We start from the raw sequence: 23,996 nt of genomic DNA on the forward strand, positions 1-23,996 counted from the left end.
CCTGAGCCGAAGGCAGTCGCTTAACCAACTGAGCCACCCAGGCGCCCTGTGCTTGGTTTTTTTTAAATTACTAAAGCCATCGCAGTGGGTAAAAATTGCTATTTCATTGTGATTCTGATTTCCATTTCTCTAATGACTAATGATATTAGACATCTTTTTATGTGCTTATTGGCCATTTGTATATCTTCTTTTTTTTTTTTAAAGATTTTATTTATTTATTTGACAGAGAGAGAGAGAGAGAGGAGGAACAAGCAGGGGGAGTTGGAGAGGGAGAAGCAGGCTTCCCACGGGGCAGGGAGCCTGACGCGGGGCTCAATCCCAGGACCCTGGGATCATGACCTGAGCTGAAGGCAGATGCTTAATGACTAAGCCACCCAGGCACCTCTCTTCTTTTTTTTTTTTTTTTTTAAGATTTATTTATTATTTGCAAGAGAGAGAGAGTAAGCAAGTGAGCAGGCGGAGGGGCAGAGGCTCTCGAGAGGGAGAGAATCTCAAGCAGACTCCCTGCTGAACACTGAGCCCAAGACAGGGCTCAATCTCAAGACCCATAAGATCATGAAATTGGGTCATTTGTCTTATTTGTTGAGTTTAAGAGTTCTTTATATATTCTAGATATTAAAACCTTATTAGACAAATGATTGTAAATAATTTTAAAGAATAAACGGTAAATAGTAAATAATTATTATAAATAATTTTCCCCTCCTATAGGCTGTCCTTTCCATATTCTTGATAATGTTCTTTGATACACAAAAGCTTTTAATTTGAAGAGGTCCACTTACCTATTTTTTCTTTGGTTGCTTGCGCTTAATACTAGAACTAAAAACATATTGCCAAATCCAAGGTCATAAAGATTTACCTCTATAGCTTTGGGTCATTGATTCATTTTGAATTATTTTTTTTTTTCCTTTCTCTAAGATTTTATTTATTTATTTGACAGAGAGAGAGAGAGCGCGAGTGCAAAAGCAGGGGGAGCAGCAGGGGTAGAGGGAAAGGGAGCCTGACATGGGGCTCGATTCCAGGACCCTGGGATCATGACCTGAGCCGAAGGCAGATGCTTAACCAAATGAGCCACCCAAGCGTCCCTTGAGTTAATTTTTGTATTGGTAGTGAGGCAGGGAGTCAACTTCATTCTTTTGCATGTGGTTATCCTGTCGTCTCAACACCTTTTGTTGAAAAGACTATTCTTTCTTCACTAAATGGCCTTGGCAGCCTTGTTGAACATCAAATGGCCATAGATGTTTGGGCTTATTTCTGGACTCTCAATTCTATTTCATTGGTCTATGTCTATCCTTATGCAAGTACCACACTATTTTGATTAATGTTTTTTAAAGATTTTATTTATTTATCTGACAGAGAGAGAGAGAGAGCACAAGCAGGGGCAGCAGCAGAGGGAGAGGGAGAAGCAGACTCCCCGCAGAGCAGGGAGCCCGATGCGGAGTGTGATTCCAGGCCCCCGGAATTGTGACCTAAGCCGACAGCAGACACTTAACCAACTGAGCCACCCAGGTGCCCTATTTTGATTAATTTTGCAGTAAGTTTTGAAATTGGGAAGTCTGAGTCCTTCAACTTTGTTTTTTCTTTTCAATGTTGTTTTTGGGCTACTGAGGGCCCCTTAGAGTTCCATATGAATCTGAGGACTGGCTTTTCCATTTCTGCAAAAAAGGCCATTGGAACTTTGATAGGGAATGATTGAATCTGTAGAATGCTTTGGGGAACACTGAAATATTAGTGATATGAAATCTTTCAATCCATATTTATTATTTCTGTTTATTTAGGTCCTCTTTAATTTCTTTCAGCAATGTTTTGTAGTTTCTCAATGTAGAAGTCTTTCAATCCCTTATTTAAATTTATTCTTGGTCTTTTATTCTTCAGATATTATTATAGTTGGAATTTTTTTCTTAATTTTCTTTTGGTTTATTCATTGATGGAGTATAGAAACACAACTGATTTTCATGTCTTGATCTTACACCTGTAACTTTCGCTGAATTCATTTATTAGCTCTAGTACTTTTTTTGTAGTTTCTGTAGTATTTTCTATTTATATCATCTGCAAATACAGGTAATTTTACTTCTTCCCTTTTAATTTGGATGCCTTCTGTTTTTTCTCTCTCTCTATTTTTTAAAGATTTTACTCATTTATTTGAGAGAGAGAGCGTGGTCAAGCAAGCACAAGCAGGGGGAGGGACAGAGGGAGAGGGAGAAGCAGACTCCCTGATGCAGGGCTCAATCCCAGGACCCCGTAATCATGACCTGAGCTAAAGTTAGATGATAAACCAACTAGCCATCCAGGTGCCCCATTTTTTTTTTTTCCTTGATTCACTGATCTGACTAGGACTTCCAGTACAGTGGGGGAAATGGGCATCTTTGTCTCAAGAGGGAAAGCTTTCAGATTTTTACCATTGAGCATGATGTTAACTGTAGGTTTTTCATATGTGCCTTTTATCTGTTAAGGAAGTTCCCTTCTATTCCTAATTTGTGGTTTTATCATAAAAGAATGTTTAATTTTGTTAAATGCTTTTCCCGTGTCTTTTTTCCCCGTTTTTTGAGATGATCATGTAGTTTTCCCGTTCATTTTATTAAGTTTACTTTTTTGCTTAGTCTTCAAAGTATTAAGAATGGCAGTAATAGACAATTTAATTTCCAAGGAAATCTAGAATAACACTTTTATTTTCTGAAGTGTTTAAAGAGCTATGTTACTAATTAGTAGAGTTTACTTATGCAGACAGAAAGTAAGCACACATGAACAAACTATAAAGGCCAGTAGAACTACCTTTGGAGTTACTATCCTAGAGAAAATATTTATGACAACATCTGCTCCAGTTACATATGCAAAGCATTTCATAAAATATTAAGGAGAAAAGCAAGCTTCATAAATAATTAAAATTAAACAAAAACTCCTAGGGCCAGGTGTTTCCCTTTAGGGGATGAAAGATATAGAGAGCACTGTAACAGCTACAGTGTGTCAGTACAGATTACCCCCAAAGTGTCTTTGAGAATATGTACAGTTACAATTTAGATATGGTGGGGGAAGGGGGGAATAAACTCCTCCCCCAAGAAGACAAAGTAATAATGGTGTAGAATAAAAACCTGAAGAGTTTCAAACTTCTCTCTTGGTTATCAGATCACTGTGTTTCTTTTAGCAGTATAATAAGAACAGCGGAACAAGCTCTTTGTAACAGAAAAGCACATGGCATAAAACTTGGGAGTTATGAGCTCTTCTGGTATTTGGGACAAAAGGGCTCATCTCCCCTAGTTACATCATTCTTACTTTCAATCTAAACAGAAGAGCATCTCATTTATTCCTCATCCCTGGGGAGCAAGATATTCATATGAGTGACTACAGAGGAAAATGAAAGCTTATCTCTTTATGTGCCCAAATCAGTTTATACATTTTAAATTCATTTTCTACGCAAATAATACAAGTTAGAGAGATAACACAGTATAGTAGTAGAGCGTGGAAAATGCTACGTCTGAGTATGCAATCTCGGGCAGCCACATAAACTTCGTGAATCTGTTTTCCTCTCTGTGTAATGGGCATGATAATACCAACCTCAGAGGATATGCTAAAAACTCCTAGAAAATTAAGTGCTGTGTAAAATATGAGTTATTTTTTAAGACTATACACTTACCTGCTGTATAAACTAAAGGTAGTGTATCCAATCTAACTTATTCTCAGAAAAGGAGATTTCAGACAATTTTGTCAGAGGACAATCCCCCTGATAAAATTAGAATGTAATAAAATAAAAACAAAATATAATTTCTAATAAAATTAGAAATGAAAAACATTACCCCACTACATACTCCCACTGAATGAAAACTGGGAAAACTCACTTCTCAAATAACTCATGGGTTAACAAGAGGAAAAATGTAGCAGCAACAAACAGCCCTACATATATAATGCAGTTAAAGCAGAAAAAGAAAATTTTTAGTTTTAAATGGATTTACCTGAAAACAAGAAAGACTAAAACAGGATCTAATACAAAAAGAAGTCTGAAAAATAATAAGCACATAGCTGCAATAAAGCAGAAGGAAATAAAGGCAGAAATTAAGGAAATAAACAATAACATGGAGGAGTAGAACAAAAGCTGGCTCTTAGAAGAGATTAATAAAATAGACTGGCAAATCTGATCAACATGAGAGAAAGCACAAACAATATTAGAAATGAAAAAGGAGACAACTGTAGAGACACACAAGTTTATACACAAAAATACACGATCAAATTTGATAAATGAAATGGACAATTGTCTAGGAAAGTGTAAGTTATCAAAATGTACTAAAAAGAGAACAGAAACCCTGAATGGACCAATAAATATAAACAATTTGATCACTAGTCAAAAATCAACGACTCCATAAATGGAACAAAGCCAAGATGCTTTTATAGACTCTTTCCCCTAACATTCTCTTATGGAAAATGTCAAATGTACATACATTAAAATAAAAAGAGTGGAAACACTACTTAGATTCTTCAATTAACATTTTTCTTTTTTTTTTAATTTTATTTAATTGTTTGAGAGAGAAGAGAGTGAGCACGCATGCATAAGAGCAAGGGGAGAGGCAGAGGGAGAGGGAGAAGCAGACTCCCCACTGAGCATGGAGCTCAACTTGGGGCTCTATCTCAGGAGTCTGGGATTATGACCTGAGCTGAAGGCAGACACTTAACCCACTGAGCCACAGAGGTATTCCCAATTAGTATTTCTTAATATTTGCTTTCACAAAACTATCCATCTTTCTGTCCATCCTTCTTTCCATACGTCAATCCTTTTATATCCTGTATTAGGTTCTGAAGAGTAAAAATAAAGGAAAATAGAAGTATGACAGGATTTCAAAGCACCATACTAGTGATCTTTATATTTCCACATCAACTTTATATTTTAAATGTTTTTCCAAAAATAGAATTAGAGCTATGGTACACTGAAAACAAGAATACATACATAATGAGGTATTCAGGAAGAAGAGTCTATGACTCTCTTCTTAAGAAACCCTGATGCTTTTCCAAACAATATCTTAAGGTATTAGCCAGTTCTGCTTCCCCTGCCAAAAAAAAGGACCGAACTGGATCTTTAAAAATAGCCATTATAAAAATGAATATATTTTTACAAATGCATGCATTCAGTCAGGAAATATTTGCTATGCATTTATCAGAATAAAAATAACATTACTAATCACAAGAACAATTTATCTTCAAAAGGACAGTTTTTCTGCTGCAAAATATTTTAATCTGTCAGATCCTAAAGAATTCAAACAATTTTGTTTGTTTTCTCTGCACACAGTGTGAACATGCCAGCAAAGCTGCTGGATCTCAACACTTCAAGATTACTATCAAAGAATGATAGCATATAGAAGGTAAGGTTAATTTAAAAAGAAACAGGACTGAGTATTCATTTCTTTAATGATTATAAAATGCTACTTTCCTTTTTGTGCCCTTTTATTATTCTTTGCACTGAGACATGACCTTGTTGTTCCCCCATATGAATGAGTTGAATGCATTCAAAATTTATTTTGAGTGGAAGGTAAAACTCTTTAAATCATTTCTTCTCAAAAGCAAAATATAGGGGCGCCTGGGTGGCTCAGTCGTTAAGCATCTGCCTTTGGCTCAGGTCATGATCCCAGGGTCCTGGGATCGAGTCTGCATTGGGTTCCCTGCTCCACTGGTAGCCTGCTTCTCCCTCTCCCACTCCCCCTGCTTGTGTTCCTGCTCTCGCTATCTCTCTGTCAAATAAATAAATAAAATCTTAAAAAAAAAAAAGGCAACATATATGGCAGCAGGCTCATGTCCTGATCTAGCTTGTATCATCACCTCCCTTTTTCCCCTTTGTGCCAACTCATCAAGGAGAAGAGAACACCTTCCAACTTTGTTAGAAGGAATACTGTTTCCAGGAAATCTGCCCTTTAAAGCATTCTTCTATTATGTTGGTACCTTCATTTTGTTTATATACAAAGACATTTTAGATTCTAAAATGGATAACATCACATATTTCACTAAAGGTAACTCACCTTGCTGGAGGTTTCTAATAAAAACTGGAATGTGTTCTGCACAGCTTGGCATGTCTCTAGCTCAGTCCGGCTGAAGGCTATTAAATAATCCTTCAGGTGATCATATACGTTTCCATCAAGAGCCTGTAAAAGAGTAAACAGAAGTAAAAAAATTATGACAAAGCTCTGATACATAATGCCTAGTGTTCACAAGGTAAATTCAGTTTAAAATCCATGAATAATGAGTGGACAAAAGATAAAGATTGTTATATATGCGTACATGTAAACAGTAAACAATCACCTGGGAAAATGTTGAATCTTTCTAATAAATAAAAACTAAAAAAGAGAAAATCCAATATTGGTAAAGCTGTGGGAACAGAACAAAACTTGGAGACAAAGTTGCTAGGTTCTGACTTTGTCTGTTTATTAACTGCGTCAACCACTGTAGTCACTTTATAACAGAGTAGGTATGGGAGTGGAATGAAACAATGGATGTGAAAGGATCCAGGCACAGTGCCTGAAACAGAGTAGACATGCAAACATTAATCTCCTCCATTTTTAAAAAGATTTTATTTATTTATTTGACAGAGAGAGAGCAAGAGAGCACAAGCAGGGAGAGTGGCCGAGGGAGAGAGAGAAGCAGGGAGCCTGACATGGGTCTCAGTTCCAGGACCCCAGGATCATGACCTGAGCTGAAGGCAGATGCTTAACCGATTGAGCCACCTAGGCACCCCAATCTCCTCCATTTTTCCTCATCCACTGTTGGTAGGGATTATAAGTTTTTCTTACTATAGAGCAGAGAAAAAAAACACAATAGAAATGGTTTAAAAAAAGTGACTCGGGGGGCGCCTAGGTGGCTCAGTCGGTTAAGCATCTGCCTTCAGCTCAGGTCATGATTCTAGGGTCCTGGGATCAAGCTCCACATCAGGCGCCTTGCTCAGCAGGGAGCCTGCTTCTCCCTCTCCCTCTGCCTGCCACTCCCCCTGCTTGTGTGCTCTTTCAAATAAATAAAATCTTAAAAAAAATAAAAATAAAAAAAAGTGACTCGGAAGTACAGTTTTGGGGAAGAAATACCAATGAAATGTCTCTAAGGAGTTTTAAATGTTCTTTGTTTAAGCATTTAGAGTAGGACTCACTGAAATTGAAAGGAAAAAAAAAAAAAAAAAAACCACCAAACATTTGAAAAACAATTAAGCTATGAGATATATATATATATATATATACATATATAAAATGACTAAAATATGTATGCCAACAAAAACTGTGGTAACTATAGTTGCAAAAGCATGTATAAATAATTTTAGGTTAAAAAAATAGAACAGCATACATATTAGCAACAAGTATGGGCAAAATATATCTATAATAATAATAATAATAATCAAAAAAGGTTCTGGACTCTTGCCTATCAATGGAGGTCTTAAAAATTGAGGTAAAATTTGTACAACATAAAATCCACTATTTTAGCTATTTTAAAGTATACTATTCAGTGGCTTCTAGTACATCCACAATGTTGTACAACCACCACTACTATCTAATTCCAGCACATGTGCATTGCCCCAAAAGAAATCCCATATCCACTAGCAGTGACTCCCATGCCCCCCCTTCCCCCCCACCTCTGGCAACCACTAATCCTTCTATCTCTATGGATTTGCCTATTCTTAGACATCTCATATAAATAGAATCATAGAACATGTGTCCTTTTGCGCCTGCCTCTGTCATGTAGCATAATGTTTTCAAAGTTCATCAATGTACTAATAGTTCATTTCTTTTTATGGCCAAATAATATTCCCTTGTATGGATATACCACATTTTGTCTATCCATTCATTGGCTGATGGCCATTTGTGTTGTTTCCACTTTTTGGCCATTATGGATAATGCTGCTATGAACATTTATGTACAAGTTTTTATTTGAACATCTGTTTCCAATTCTCTTGGGTATATGCCTAGTAGTGGAATTGCTGGGTCCTCTGGTAATTCTATATCTAACTATTTGAGGAACTGCCAAACTTTTCCACAGCGGCTGCATCATTTTACATCCCCATTAGCAATGTATGAAGGTTCTAATTTCTCTACATCTTCTTCAACACTTGTTATTTTCTGTTTTTTAAAATTATTCAAGTCATCTTAGCAGTATCTCATTGTGGTTTTGACTTGCATTTATCTAATGACTAATAATGTTGAGTATCTTTTCATGTGCTTATTGGCTATCTGTATATTGTCCTTGGAGAAATGTCTATTCAAGTCCTTCACTCATTTTTAAATTGGTTTGTTTGTCTTTTTGTTGTGGAATTTTAAGAGTTCTTCGTTTATTTGGATATATATATTTTATGAGATGTATGACTTCCAAATATGTTCTCCTATTTTGTGGGCTATTTTTTTCACTTTCTCGATAGTGTCCTTTGATGCACAAACGTTCTTATTTTGATGAAGTCTAATTTAGCCATTTTTCTTTTGTTGCTTGTGTTTTGGTATATCTAAGAATCCGCGATGGAGGTTTTATACTAAATTCTTTGTACACCTTATGTTTGGCTATTCCATTAAACTTTTACTATAAAACTGATTTTTTTAAAAGATTCATTTATTTATTAGAGAGAGAGAGAGAGCATGCGTACAAGCAGGGGAAGAGTCAGAGGGAGAGACTATCCAAGCAGACTCCTGCTGACCATGGAGCCCCACACAGGGCTCAATCCCACAACCCTGAGATTGTAACCTGAGCCGAAACCTAAAGTCACACGCTTAACTGATTGAGCCACCCAGGCGCCCCTATAAAACGAATTTTTAATTATTTATTTGTTTTTAATTATTTATTTTTTTAAAAGATTTTTTAATTTATTCATCTGAGACACAGAGATACAGAGAGGGAGAGAGAGCATGAGCAAGGGGAGAGGCAGAGGGAGTGGGAGAGGCAGAGGGAGAGGGAGAAGCAGGCTCCCCGCTGAGCCAGGAGACTGATATGGGGCTCGATCCCAGGACCCCGGGATTATGACCTGAGCAGAAGGCAGACGCTTAACCATCTGAGCCACCCAGGCACCCCTAAAACTGATTTTTTAAAAATACACACATTCTATTCCTGAAGCACTAATAAAGCTGCACGTTTTATAGTGCTTACACCACCAGATGGCACCATCAAGCACTTTAAATACAGGCAGTATAAATTCCTTAAAATTCCTTTGCATGTAGTTAAGTAACACATCCCCAGCAAGACTACTGGTGTTGTCTGAATAAGAATTCCTAACTTAGGACATGCTTTGCATGAACTTGTTAAAAAAGAAACATAAATTCTTCTAATATGGTTTTGTCTTGGAAATGCTCTTGGTAGATAGTCTTAACCTCATATTTGCAGGAAACAACTGGGGCATTTTATTTAAACACAGCAAATAGGAAGGAAAAAAAAAAAAACCCAAAACACCCCACACAGCAAATGGCAATACAGGCATCATGAGCTCCTAGCCTCCAAATTTCTGATTCAGTAGGTTGGGATTGGGGGGGGGAGGTGAGAATTTATATTTTCTAACAGCTTACTGCTGGTCTGGGGACCATACTTTGAGGATTGACGGACTAAATAGTTATTTTAGCTGATTAGGTTGAGCACCTACGTAGACTCAGATCCTGGTGACCCTGGAGGAGGGAGAGTGGCTAGAGCAGAGAAGTCTACCATCCTGAACAGGGTTAACAGCCCCAATGCAGCACGTAGGCAGATCAGCAGCTATCTTCAACAGAATCACACTAACATCAGAATTAGAGGCAGCATGATGTAGCATGGGAAAGAACTTGAGTTTTGAAGTAAGTTGGATGTGGATTAGAAGGCCAGCACTGTTACTTACTTCCTCATTTTGATGGTTTTCTCATTTGTAATTAGGGAAAGTGGGAATACCATACACTCCACAGGTACACTGTGAAGATTAAACAAAGGAAGTGGCACAATGTTAATCTCCTTTCTTGCCTTCCTTAAAAATCTTCAATGGATTGGCCATATATTGGTAACTATTAAAGCTGGGTGATGGGTACACTGGAGTCATTATACAACTCTTTTTATTGCAGTCTATGTTGGGAATTTTCCATAAAAAAATAAAAAGAAAGCCTGAATATCAGATCAGGAAAAAAAAGTGAGGCCATAATTCTTTTTTTTTCAATGGCTCTCACTGTATTTTTTGAAAAGTCACCATTCTTTAACTGAAATCTATGGCCCTTTACGATCTAGTCCCAAACTACCTCTTGTTAGCACCATCTCTCATCACTGTTGTCTGCATCGTACTCTACATCCCAACCACACTGAGTCATTTTAGAAAATGACATTCACTTTCATGTTTCCAATTAAGTTATTCTCTTGGCTTCGAATGTTCTCCCCCCGCAACTTCTCTTCATTCAAATAGTAATAATGATGGCTGACACAGGCAGCTAACATTTACTAATGACATTTGACCTAAAATAGGTGATCCCTGGGATGGAAGCTGAGTCAAAATAGCCTATTCTTTACCATCAAATGGCTATTCTTCCTACCAAATAGAGGAAGTCTATCTTCAGTAGAAGAGATTTACTCACAAGGAAAAGCAGTGATGAGAAATTTGGCAGAGTGAAGCTGGGACTGGGGGGTAGAGGGAGGGACAGGGAGTGTCCTTGGATTGGGTGGTTTCTGAGTAAGCACCCCCTTGTCCCTTCTGTGATTAGTTAACAAACTCCTACTTTGGTCAAGCTACTTTGAGTTGAGTCTTTGTTATTTGCAATTAAGAGACTCCTCACTAAAGGGTAACAAATGACAACTGTAGCTTATAACGCCATACTATTATTTCTTTTGAAAGTTGTATTATAAGAAAAGCTTTGATTCATCTAGGTAATTAACTACAAGAAATAATTCAATAGCATGCCTTATATTCCTGGTTCTCTTCAATTAAACAGATCTAAAAGTTTGAAGTAGACCATTTTTATTACTGAATCACTAGTACATTTCAAAAGGAACATGTATTTCTTTCTTTCTTTCTTTCTTTTTTAAAGATTTTATTTATTTATTTGAGAGAGAATGTGTGCAAGCACGAGCAGGGGCGAAAGGGAGGGGAAGGGAGGGAGGGAAAGGGAGAAGCAGACTCCCTGCTGGGCTGACACAGGGCTCAATCTCAGAGGACCCTGAGATCATGACCTGAGCCAAAGTCAGATGCTTAAGGGACTGAGCTACCCAGGTGCCCAGCTACACGTATTTCTTGAAAACTGAAAGTAAGTTAAGAACTATTTAAAGCTTTCAATAAATGGTAAATGTGTCACAACTATAACAGCTGACAAGGGCATGCATGGTGAAGATGCATCTGAGCCCTGTCTAGCATTTAATGAGCAAGGCACAAGAATGTTCTAAGTATACTTGTTTGTTCATTTTCAAATGAGCAGATATGCACAAACTTCGTAATACTGAGAGCTGTGTGAAGAGCCACAGATTTTGTAATGGTAATCACAATAATAAATTAGAATTCATGTATTTGCTCAGAAATGGCAGGAGAGGCATTTTTTCAAGGTTTATTTTTTATTTTTTATTTTTTAAAGATTTTATTTATTTATTTGACAGAGAGAGACACAACGAGAGAGGGAACACAAGCAGGGGGAGTGGGAGAAGCAGGTTTCCCACAGAGCGGGGAGCCTGATGCGGGGCTCGATCCCAGGACCCCGGGATCATGACCTGAGCCGAAGGCAGACGCTCAATGACTGAGCCACCCAGGTGCCCCTCAAGGTTTATATAAATATGATTAATCTGGCAGTATGAGCTCCTTAGTGGTCTCTGCTATGCAAAAATTTGGTGGGTAATCCAACCAAATATGTATTTTAAATATAGTGAAAGTTTAAAAAAATTATTTGATACAAATTGCTAAGGGAAGAAGTCTGTAATGTCTAAATTGAAAAACCACAGGCCTTTGATCAGCCACATGTATTAATGGTCTAGCAGTTTTTCAATTTGAAAAACTGAATTTAAATTAAGCAACCATGTTCTTTTCTGTTACCAAAGGACCACACGTTCCTTATATATTATTATCCTTGCCGTCTGTACTCATTTGATCAACTTGATCTCTAAAATCATTTGAGTTTGGAACCCAAACTCATAATAGCAAATACATTTCAAAATAGTAAAACAAACAAACAAAAAACCTGGGATGTCTTAAAGACAAATTCAGAAATTTAAAATACTGGATGTTCCACTGAACACTTTTTTTTTTTTTACAATAAAGTATAAACTTCTTGGAACTCATCTGAAGAGGAAAATTATGCTGAATCAGGAGTTAGGAGAAAGAAAATGTGTCATTTTTCTAAGCATTTGATGCAATGTTCCCTTACAGTGAGAACTTTAAACAGTGGCCTCCTTATTTAGATCCAGGAAGGGCACAGATTCTGTAGTCATACAGTTATGTTGAAATCTCCTGAGTTTCCTTAATGCAGCCTAGAAAGGCAAATTCTTCTTTTCTAAGAGCAATGGGCATTCTAAAATAGTCTCTGGTAAAAGTCAAGGATATAAATATCAAGATGATGATAAATATGAGCTCTCTTAAAATTAAGTCATGAAATTCTATAGTCCCCCTTCGCCGATGGAAGAGAACAATGATTGCCTGCCTGCATTTGTTTATCTTTCTGAGAAGACCCCAGCTATACATAACCAGAATCAGACAAAGTAGATTTTTACAAATTTAGAGAGACTGAAGAAGTCATTGGAATGAAAGGTATAGATAGCATAGGGAATATAGTCAATGGTCCTGCAATGATGTTGTATGAGGCCATGTAGCTGCTACACTTGTGGTGAGCAGGGCGTACACATACAGAGTTGGCCAGTCACTATGTTGTACACCTGGAAATAATGTAACATTGTGTGTCAACTATACTTCAATAAAAAAAACTAAAAAATGAAAATGAAAAGGAGAAAAGCAAGTGCTGGGCTGCATGTGTATCCTTGTAAATATTTTAACACATGGATGAATATGTCAATTGATGTAAAGTGAAACTAGAAAGAGATCACCCAAGTTGTTTTGTTTAAAAGCACTGAGTTACTTCAGGTTTTGTGAAAGAGGAAACAAAAAGTTCCCGTCTGTGAATTACAAAACTCCAGGAAAGAAAAACTCAATACTGCTTTTCTATAACATCTGTGTTGTCCTGTTGAGTTATTTACTAGCATGCATAACTGGTTGTGAGTGGGCTAAAACCATCTCAATATTTAGGTTGCAACTGTGAAAGCAGCATGGTCCGACAGAAAGCTTTGAACCATATACACTTGCATTCAAATCCAGTTCTACCGCTTACTAAAAATATCACTCTAGGAAAACACTGAACCTTCCTGAGCTTTAACCTCCTGATCTGGAGTCAAAAGAGTACAGTACTTGTAAAACATGGATATTAAAATAATAAAGCTTAACCATTTCTATGTTCTACCCAAGATTTTCATCTATTTCCTTTATAGGACCTATAGTAGGGATTTTTGTGACAGACCTGGTTTTGAGTTTTGATTCTATTATGTAAATAAACAGTATAACCTCTCTGGGCCTCAGTTTCCCCATTTAAAAAATAAAGAAATAATAATAGTATCTCCTCATGAGATCTATAAAATAGGCATTTTCAAGTGTAACATTCTAATTCCCTTGATGTTTCTTTTATTCTATATTTTTTTGGATTTTCGTAGTGGTTATCTGGAAACTACAACTAACATCTAAAGCAAACTGGCTTGGATTAATGTGAACTTAATCCCAAGTCCTACATAGCTCTACTCTCTCCCTCCTCTGCGCCATTACTGCCGTACAAATATATCTTTACACGTTTTAAGTCCATCGACAACATTTAATGATTACTGCTTTATGTGTTATCTTTTAAATCAGACTTTAAATATACAATTCCTTTCTCAGACTGGCCAATCTCAATTGTCTGACCTTAAATTCATGGATTTTTTCTTCTACCAGCTCACTTTTGCTGCTGAACCCTTCTAGTGTATTTTTATTTCAGTTATTGTACTTTTCAACACCAGAATTTCTATTTGGTTTCTTGTTATAATTTATCTTTGTTGATATTCTCTCTTTAGTGAGACATTGTTCTCATAATTTCCTTTAGTTCTTTGGCTTTATGGTTTCCTTCAGCTCTTTGTACATATTAAAAAGAGGTGATTTAAAATCTTTGTCTAGGGGTGCCTGGGTGGCTCAGTCATTAAGTGTCTGCCTTCAGCTCAGGTCATGATCCCAGGGTCCTGGAATCGAGCCCCGCATCAGGCTCCCTGCTCGGCGGGAAGCCTGCTTCTTCCTCTCCCACTCCCTCTGCTTGTGTTCCCTCTCTCGCTGTCTCCCGTCAAATAAATAAATAAAATCTTTAAAAAATAAAAATCTTTGTCTAGAAAGTCCAATGTATGTGCTTCTTTGGGGTCAGTTTCTATTGACTCCTTTTGTCCTCTGTAAGGGCTATACTTTCCTGTTTCTTTGCATGTTTCGTAATTTTTAAAGAACTGGACATTTAAAGTAATGTAATATGGCAATTCTGGAAATCCCCAGGATTTATTGTTGTTGCTGCTGCTGTTTATTTATTTATTTTTAAAGATTTTATTTATTTGAGAGAGCGAGCAAGCACGAGTAGGGGGACGGGTAGAGGGACAAGCAGACTCCCTACGAGCATGGAGTCTGACGCAGGGCTCCATTGCAGAACCCTGAGATCATGCCGGGAGCTGAAATCAAGAGTCGGGCACTTAACTGACTGAACCACCCAGGTGCTCCTGCTGTTTGTTTATTCAGTGGCCATGTTTCTATCTCAGTGTTCCAAGGAATCCAGAATTTTGCAAGAAGCTTCATAGGCTCCACAAATACTTGATTTGGAAGTTTTAATATACATCATTTTGACCATTTTTTTAATATACATGAACTGATATTTATTCCATCAGCCATCCATTATTTTCCATGTCACTTTACTGCTAACCATTAATCTTCATTTCTAACAAACCCACTAGAATCAAAAATCAAGTAAAAGGTGATAAAGGTGAGTGACATACCCAGGCAAACTTAAAGCAGTATATGTCAAGAGATTCAAGCGAAGATCTACTGGCTTGAGTATACTGCTTTACGAAATCTCTTGTCCCTGTCCCAACCCCGGTAGCCCCAAATCTCTTTTGTTCCTCACATATACATACTACAGACAAAACTAATTAGTTTTCCTTAAAGTGAAAGCAGAGGATTTAATCAAATTCTTTGTGGGAATTTAAATTTTTTGTTTTCATTTTAATAAATAATTTTAAATAAATTTAAGTGATATAATTTAATCCAGGTTAACATGGCTGATCATCTTTTACTGGGGAACTGCCACGGGGTTTCTGTGCTTATGCTTATGTTTATGATCAATATGTTAAGCAGTTTTACTCCAATGGTGCTAGGTTAATAAGAATAGATCTTTAACTTAAAATGACCTTGAACTTAAAAATGTAAATGACATAGTTGCAACACGTGGAGGTCAAATGACATCAGTGAATGCTATACTAACAAAGCAAAAAGGGTGATGAGAGAAAAAGAGTCATTATAGGAATATGGTAGAACAGGCACTAAGAATTCAAAACAACTTAGAAGATGGTATCATAATTCATATTTCAAGTGGCAATTTAGGTTCCACTAATCTTTATCAGCTATCACATTTAATTATTTTGTCAGTTTGAATTTTATTGATTTATAGATTTGTTTGCATTTAAATGGTAACTGTTTTGGTTTTATACTTATACAAAAACTATAAGCGTAAGTTCTTAGCTAGAAGCAAGAAGAGCTGGAGGGCCAAAAGGCCTGATGGAGGAAACCAAGACTTCTGGAAGAAAATACCACAGAAATTCAGCTCTTTAGGTATATAAACCAGAGAAATATAGATATCAGACAGCAAATATGACTGCTGCAAACATAAGAATTTTTGGCATTCTAATTTAGATCTAGAATTTCCCCATGTTGATCTTCTTGCTATGTTATTTTAAGTGGCATATTCTGTGTGCACTTTTGATACGAAAGTATAGAAATGCCAAAAAGTATTTAGCATGAAGAACATAAACCTTTAGTTTTAGTTCAGGAGGCAATATCCCTGATGCAGGCAATACGAAAGTTCCTTACATAGAAATTTTGGGGAAGAGTTAATATATATTTTTTTGGATATATGGGAACATTACTAGAAAGAAAACTGTGATGCCTTAGATATCTGTTTCCACTGCTCCCCTCCAAACTACACTTGGTGGCTGTAGCAAACATGGTCTGCTCTTTACAGCCCCAAGAGATCCTCTGACCGCAACAATCTTAGATGTATGGTATACTCATATGTGACAGCTAAATTTCTTTGTACCTGACTTTTCTATGCAATATAGAATACTATGACAAAAAGGAACCTGTGGTAAGTATAATAATAAAGTGATTATTCAACAGTTCAATTCAATAAAATATTTACTGAGAACCTACTCTGTGCCAAGAACTATGCCAAGGGTTGAGTCTGTTTATATGTGGTGTATTTGAACACATAACCATGAAGAACTTGGCCAAGTGTTAGGGATGAGAATGTATTGGTAATTTTAATTATACAAGGTGCTTCTTAGAAGAGTAGAGGTTTAAGGAAAATTTTCTGGAGGAAATGATGACTGAATGTATTTGAAAGTCCTTAAGAATTACATTTCTCACAATTTTTATTATGAGAACAGTTCAGTTCTTAACTATTAAAATCAGTATTTATCAAAGTTTGCCTAAGACTAATTTATTATTTTGATTATGTGTTTTCCTAATTAATTCAGGTTTTAAAATGGTCTTTGAGTGGCACTTTAAAGCAGATTTAAGATTCCAAATATTTTCTAAAAATATAATAAGGATAAGAGCCACAGAAGTTGGATCTTTTCATGTAATAAAAGTGGCCTTTGAGCTAAACATGTAAAGCAGGATTTTTCAAATTTTAGTATAGTAGCCAAATTGTACTTTTTGGGGCATATAGTTATTCAGAACACCAAAGCTTTCAAGTACAGAGTCTATGAAAAAAGAATTTGGCTTTTCTTCTTATAAACACTGACATGTCCATACTGAATTCAATTCCGGCAAGAACGTCTGCTGTGCTCAGCAGTATTTGAATCACAGAAAAAACATTAGCTGAGGACATTCAGGAAGGAAGGAAGGAAGGTCAAGAAAGACAGGATCCATTTCTTAGCAGCAATGACAATAATTCCCCTTCTAAAAAAGTTACAACTAAACATATTTCTCCCCATTTAATAAGATTGTAGTCATAACAGATTGTGCCTCAAATACTTTCTAAGTAATGGATTCAAAATTATAAGAGAAAAATTAAGTTTCTACTTTCTTATTCCAAAGTTTAATGGTACCTACAATTGTAACTTCTCTTTTTTAAAAAAGACTTATTTTAGAGAGAGCACATGTACACGTGAGTGAAGAGGGGGGAAGGGAAGGGAGAGGGAGAAAATCTCAAGCAGACTACCTGCTGAGCCTGGAGCCCAATGACATGGGGCTCCATCTCACAACCTTGAGATCATGACCTGAGCCCAAATCAAGGGTCGGCCACCTAACCGAATGAGCCACCCAGAAGCCCCTAACTTAAATTTTCCTTAGAGTTGTGGAGGTTTATTCAGATTTTAAAAGCTGCCTATTTGGTGAAAACATTCCAGTTTCTCTGTTTGATTTTGGTCTTTTAGAGAAAACTCCCTGGCTTATAGGAAATCTACGATGATGGTGCGTGACTTTCTGTAAACAAGCAGTAAAGTCTCAGGGAGCTTCTTCAACATCTGTGGATTGCTCAGACGGTCTCCTTTGGCAAGAGCCCCTAGTGTTTTGTGTGACAGTGCTACAGCCTCTATGTAGAAAGTGCAAACAAAGCCAAACTGAAAAGGCATTTATAGCCTGACACAGATGATTCTTGGCTCTAATTTTACAGAAGCAGGACAAATAAATTTTAGTCCTAAGTGGGAATTAGCTTTTTCATCATCCTTACCCTTTTAAACTTGTCTTTACCAACATTCTAAGGACTGAAGATCTCACAACAATATTTAAGTGAAATGAAACTTTGTGATGTGTGTGCATTCTACGGTATCAAAAATGCACCACATTTCTGATACTGAAGGGCCTTTTATAAAGCATGTTAGTATTTCAGCTTGTATGAACAAATTTGACCAGATATATGTATGTCTCCAAAATGCAGTTTCCAAGTATCATTTTAATATTAAAGGAAATAATACGTAATGTTAGTGTGATGTGTGGCAAGTAATAAATAGTTAATGAATGAGGCTACTTTTGTATTTTTATTCTCCTTCAAGGGAACAGAGGTCATGTGGATCTTGTTCTCTATTGTTTCTCCAGGAAATGGCACACAGAAAGCACCTAGTAAATATCTGTTAAATTATAAATGAATGAATGATCTGAAATAAAAATGTCTGCTACCAGTACGGTATCTCTCCTGTCTAAAATAGCATCTAATAGGATATAAGTATATAATAAATTATACTGGATGTCAGTTTGCTTGGTATAAAATATAAGCTCCAACTCTGTTAATGTATCATTACTATCTTCAGCATTAACTATCTCGTTCCTTTAATGATCTACCCTTTTCTTCAGTTTGTAACTGGTCAGAAGAGTGGTTTAAATGGCACAACATGAAAATGTTCAACTTACTAGCAAGAAAAAATTAAAATATTTAATTAAGAATATTATACATTCATCCAAATTGCTGCTCATACAGGTATATTTATTTATCTATAAAATACAGTTTTGATAAGTGTGTAAGGAAATAGGTACTTTCATATACTGCTTTTAGGAGTATATGATATAATCTTTCTGGAAGGTAATCCTTCTATATGGAAAGTATTAACAAATCTTTGTTTATGTGTTTTTAAAAAGATTTTATTTATTTATTTGAGAGAGAGAGAGCACAAGCAGGGGGGAGTGGCAGGCAGAGGGAGAAGCAGGCTCCCCGCTGAGCAAGAAGCCTGACGCAGGACTCGACCCCAGGACCCTGGGATCATGACCTGAAGCTGAAGGCAGACGCCCAACCGACTGAGCCACCCAGGCATTCCAACAAATCTTTGTTTTTGATCAGGGAATGAAGTTATAAGAAGGTGTCTTAAGGAAGTTATCAAAGAGGTGTACAAAGATTTGTATAAAAGAATCTTTACTACAGATTTATGAAACCAGACAAAACAGGACAAAAAAATTTATGGTGTATTAATAAAATATGTGGTCATTAAAATCACATCTTCAAATATTATTTATTTATTTAGATTTATTTATTTATTTGAGAGAGAGAGAGCACGAGCAGGGGGAGTGGCAGAGGGAGAGGGGAAGGAGAAGCAGGAAGCAGACTCCCCATTAAGTGGGGAGCCTGAGGGGAGGGGGCTTCCGATCCCAGACCCCAAGATCACAACCTGAGCTGAAACCAAGAGTGGATGCTTAACTGACTGAGGTACCCAGGTGACCCTCAAGTAATATTTAAAGACAGGAATAGTTCACAATGTATTTTATGTGAAAAAAAGAAAAGCACTTATGTAAATAAAATAATACCAACTCTGAAGCATGTATATACAATACATGCACAGAAAAGATTAGAAAATTATGCCAAAATGACAGTAAGAGTAATTTACTGCTGTAGAGTAGGGTTCAAGTTATTTTTATTTTAATTTTGTGCTTGGATTTCTTGATATTTTGCAAATTTTCTTTTGGTAATTTGGTAATCAAGCAGAACACATATCTTTTTTAAAATTCAAGAAAAAGGGCTCTACTACAAACATGTTATAGAACACTACACTCACATTTACATTCATGAACAATATATACTATGTTTATGATCTGAAAAATTATTTAAAATGCCTGCCAGTGGGGCGCCTGGGTGGCTCAGTTGGTTAAGCACCTGCCTTTGGCTCAGGCCATGACCCCAGGGTCCTGGAATAGAGCCCTGCATCGGGCTCCCTGCTCAGTGGGGAGTCTGCTTCTTCCTCTCCTTCTGCCCCTCCCCTCGCTTGTGCTCTCTCTCTCATTCTCAAATGAAAAAAAATCTTAATTAAAAAATTATTAAAATAGAATGTGTGCCAGCTCTTAATGTAACTTCAAACACTCTGTCAGTAGAAATCCAGAAAATACTATAAACCTATTAAAAACTTATGAGAGGGGAGCAAGATGGCAGAGGAGTAGGAGACTTGGACTTCGTCTGGTCTTAGGAATTCAGCTGGATAGGGATCAAACCATTCTGAACACCTACAGACTCAACAGGAGATCGAAGAAAAGAATAGCAACAACTCTCTGAACAGAAAAGCGACCACTTTCTGGGGTAGGACGTGTGGAGAAGTGAATCCGAGGCGATATTCGAGGATAGACGGCGGGGGGGAGGCCTCCGTCCGCCAATTCTGGCAAGTGACAGAGCAGCGGAGCACAAAATCGGAACTTTTAGAAGTTGGCTCTGCTGAGGGCTCCAGTGGCTAAGTGGGGAGTGGAACCTTCGTGGGACAATGTGGTTTCAGGGACCCTCAGGGTCACAGAAAGACCGAGGATGCCTGAGTGCAGCAGAGCTCCCAGGTATCGGAGCAGGAAGCCGGCTGCAGAGACGGAGTCGAGGAGTGGGCTCTCAGCTCGGGGTTGCCATAAACCGTGATCCGTGGCACAGTCCGGCCACTGCTCCTCCAGCAGGGACCCAACAAGCGGCAGATCTGGGGAGACTCTCCTTCCTCCTCAGGGAGGAGCGGCGGGGGAGCGCACCGCAGGGATCTGCTGGGTTTAGAGACTCTGCATGGGGTCGGGTGCCAGAGATAGAAACGCTTGGTCACAGGCCGGGTGAGCACGGAGTGCGGCTGGAGACCGGGGAGATGGGAGTGACTAACTGCTTTTCTCTGGGGGTGCACTGAGGAGTGGGGCCCCGAGTTCTCAGTTCCTCTGGGGTGGAGATTGGGGGGTCACCATTTTCACTCTCAGCCTCCAAAGCCAAGCCAAGCCACGCGCTTGCAGGGAACAAAAGCTCCCGAAAGCAAACCCGAGCAGATTACTTAGCCCAGACGCCAAGGGCGGGGCAATTCCACCTCCCACGAAGACATTTGGGAACCATGGCAACAGGCCCCTCCCCCAGAAGATCAGCAAGAACCGCCAGCCAAGACCAAGTTGACCGATCAATGAGAACGGCAGAACTCCAGCGTTAGGTGAATAATACACATAGAATCCATGGCTTTTTTTACCATCATTCTTTAGTCTTTCAAAGTTAATTTTTTTTAACTTTTTTTTTTAATTTTTCTTTTTCCCTTTTTCAACCAACATCAATCCCTTTTTTAAAAAAGATTTTTATTTTTCATTTTTAGACTCATATTCTATCCCTTCAGAGCAGTTACCCTTATTTTTGGCATATATATATAAGTTGTTCTTGCTTTAAAATTTTGAGATATATTTTCTTCTAACGGATCAAAATATACCCTAAATCTCTAGTGTATGGCTTTGTTTTACTCTCCTGCCTGATCACATTCTCTCCCTTTTTTTTTAAATCCTCTTCTTTCTTTTTTCAAACAACTTCTTATCAATTCCTTTTACAAAATTTTTTATAATTTTCATCTTTACAGTCATATTCCATCCCTTCATCACATCAACCCTTATTTTTGTACGTATCTAAGTTTTTCTTTCTTTAAAATTTTGGGAGGCACTTTCTTCTAACACACCAAAATACACCCAAAATCTAGTGTGTGGCACTGATCTGTGCACCAGCCTGATCATATTTGATCATATTCTGTTTTTTTGTTGTTGTTCTATTTTTGTTTTTATCTTTTTCTTTCTTTCCCTTTCTTTTCCCCCAGCTTCAGGTCTTTTCTGATTTGTTTACAGTATATTTTCTGGGGACGCTGTTACCCTATTAGCATTTTGTTCTCTCATTCCTCTATTCTCCTCTGGACAAAATGACAAGACAGAAAAAATCACCTCAACAAAAAGAACAAGAGGTAGTGCCGACTGCCAGGGATCTACTCAATACGGACATTAGTATGATGTCGGATCTAGAGTTCAAAATCATCACTTTAAAGATACTAGCTGGGCTTGAAAAAAGCATGGCAGTTATTAGAGAAACCCTTTCTGGAGAAATCAAAGAACTAAAATCTAACCGAGTCGAAATCAAAAAGGCTATTAATGAGGTGCAATCAAAAATGGAGGCTCTAACTGCTAGGATAACTGAGGCAGAAGAGAGAATCAGTGATATAGAGGACCAAATGCTGGAAAATAAAGAAGCTGAGAAAAAGAGAGATAAACAGCTACTGGATCACGAGGGCAGAATTCGAGAGATAAGCGATACCATAAGACGAAACAACATTAGAATAATTGGGATCCCAGAAGAAGAAGAAAGAGAGAAAGGGGCAGAAGGTATATTGGAGCAAATTATAGCAGAGAACTTCCCTAATTTGGGGAAGGAAACAGGCATCAAAATCCAGGAGGCACAGAGAACCCCTCTCAAAATCAATAAAAATAGGTCAACAACCCGACATCTAATAGTAAAACTCACGAGTCTCAGAGACAAAGAGAAAATCCTGAAAGCAGCTCGGGAGAAGAGATATGTAACCTACAATGGTAGAAACATTAGATTGGCAACAGACCTGTCCACAGAGACCTGGCAGGCCAGAAAGGACTGGCAGGATATATTCAGAGCACTAAATGAGAAAAATATGCAGCCAAGAATACTATATCCAGCTAGGCTGTCATTGAAAATAGGAGAGATAAAAAGCTTCCAGGACAAACAAAAACTAAAGGAATTTGCAAAGACGAAACCAGCCCTACAAGAAATACTGAAAGGGGTCCTCTAAGCAAAGAGAGAGCCTAAAAGCAACACAGACCAGAAAGGAACACAGACAATATACAGTAACAGTCACCTTACAGGCAGTACAATGGCACTAAATTCGTATATTTCAAGAGTTACCCTGAATGTAAATGGGCTAAATGCCCGAATCAAAAGACACAGGCTATCAGATTGGATAAAAAAACCAAAACCCATCGATATGCTGTCTGCAAGAGACTCATTTTAGACCCAAAGACACCCCCAGATTGAAAGTGAGGGGCTGGAAAACCATTTACCATGCTAATGGACACCAAAAGAAAGCTGGGGTGGCAATCCTTATATCAGACAAATTAGATTTTAAACCAAAGACCGTAATAAGAGATGAGGAAGGACACTATATCCTACTTAAAGGGTCTATCCAACAAGAAGATCTAACAATTGTAAATATCTATGCCCCTAACATGGGAGCAGCCAATTATATAAGGCAATTAATAAAAAAGCAAAGAAACACATTGACATCAATACAATAATAGTGGGGGACTTTAACACCCCCCTCACTGAAATGGACAGATCATCTAAGCAAAAGATCAACAAGGAAATAAAAACTTTAAATGATACACTGGATCAAATGGACTTCACAGACATATTCAGAGCATTCCATCCCAAAGCAACAGAATACACATTCTTCTCTACTGCCCATGGATCATTCTCCAGAATCAATCACATCCTAGGTCACAAATCAGGTCTCAACTAGTACCAAAAGATTGGGATCATTCCCTGCCTATTTTCAGACCACAATGCTTTGAAACTAGAACTCAATCACAAGAGGAAAGTCGGAAAGAACTCAAATACATGGAGGCTAAAGAACATCCTACTGAAGAATGAATGGGTCAACCAGGAAATTAAAGAAGAATTAAAAAAATTCATTGAAACCAATGAAAATGAAAACACAGCTGTTCAAAATCTTTGGGATGCAGCAAAAGCAGTCCTAAGAGGAAAGTATATAGCAATACAAGCCTTTCTCAAGAAACAAGAAAGGTCTTAAGTACACAACCTAACCCTACACCTAAAGGAGCTGGAGAAAGAACAGCAAATAAAGCCTAAACCCAGCAGGAGAAGAGAAATCATAAAGATCAGAGCAGAAATCAATACAATAGAAACCAAAAGAACAGTAGAACAGATCCATGAAACTAGGAGCTGGTTCTTTGAAAGAATTAACAAGATTGATAAACCCCTGGCCAGACTTATCAAAGAGAAAAGAGACAGGACCCAAATCAACAAAATCATGAATGA

General features: G+C 37.5%; 1 protein-coding gene across 1 annotated transcript in view; it reads right to left on the reverse strand.

Annotated features, from left to right (window-relative positions):
* Positions 1–23,996, reverse strand: part of FCHSD2 (FCH and double SH3 domains 2) — a 303,207-nt gene that overhangs the window by 70,439 nt on the left and 208,772 nt on the right. Inside the window, exon 9 of the mRNA XM_021704593.1 lies at positions 5,994–6,116. Coding sequence (XP_021560268.1) covers positions 5,994–6,116 — 123 coding nt within the window. The remainder of the gene's footprint in view (positions 1–5,993; positions 6,117–23,996) is intronic.

The sequence above is a fragment of the Neomonachus schauinslandi genome, chromosome 11 (assembly GCF_002201575.2).
Source record: "Neomonachus schauinslandi chromosome 11, ASM220157v2, whole genome shotgun sequence".
In the NCBI taxonomy this organism is placed as follows: domain Eukaryota; kingdom Metazoa; phylum Chordata; class Mammalia; order Carnivora; family Phocidae; genus Neomonachus; species Neomonachus schauinslandi.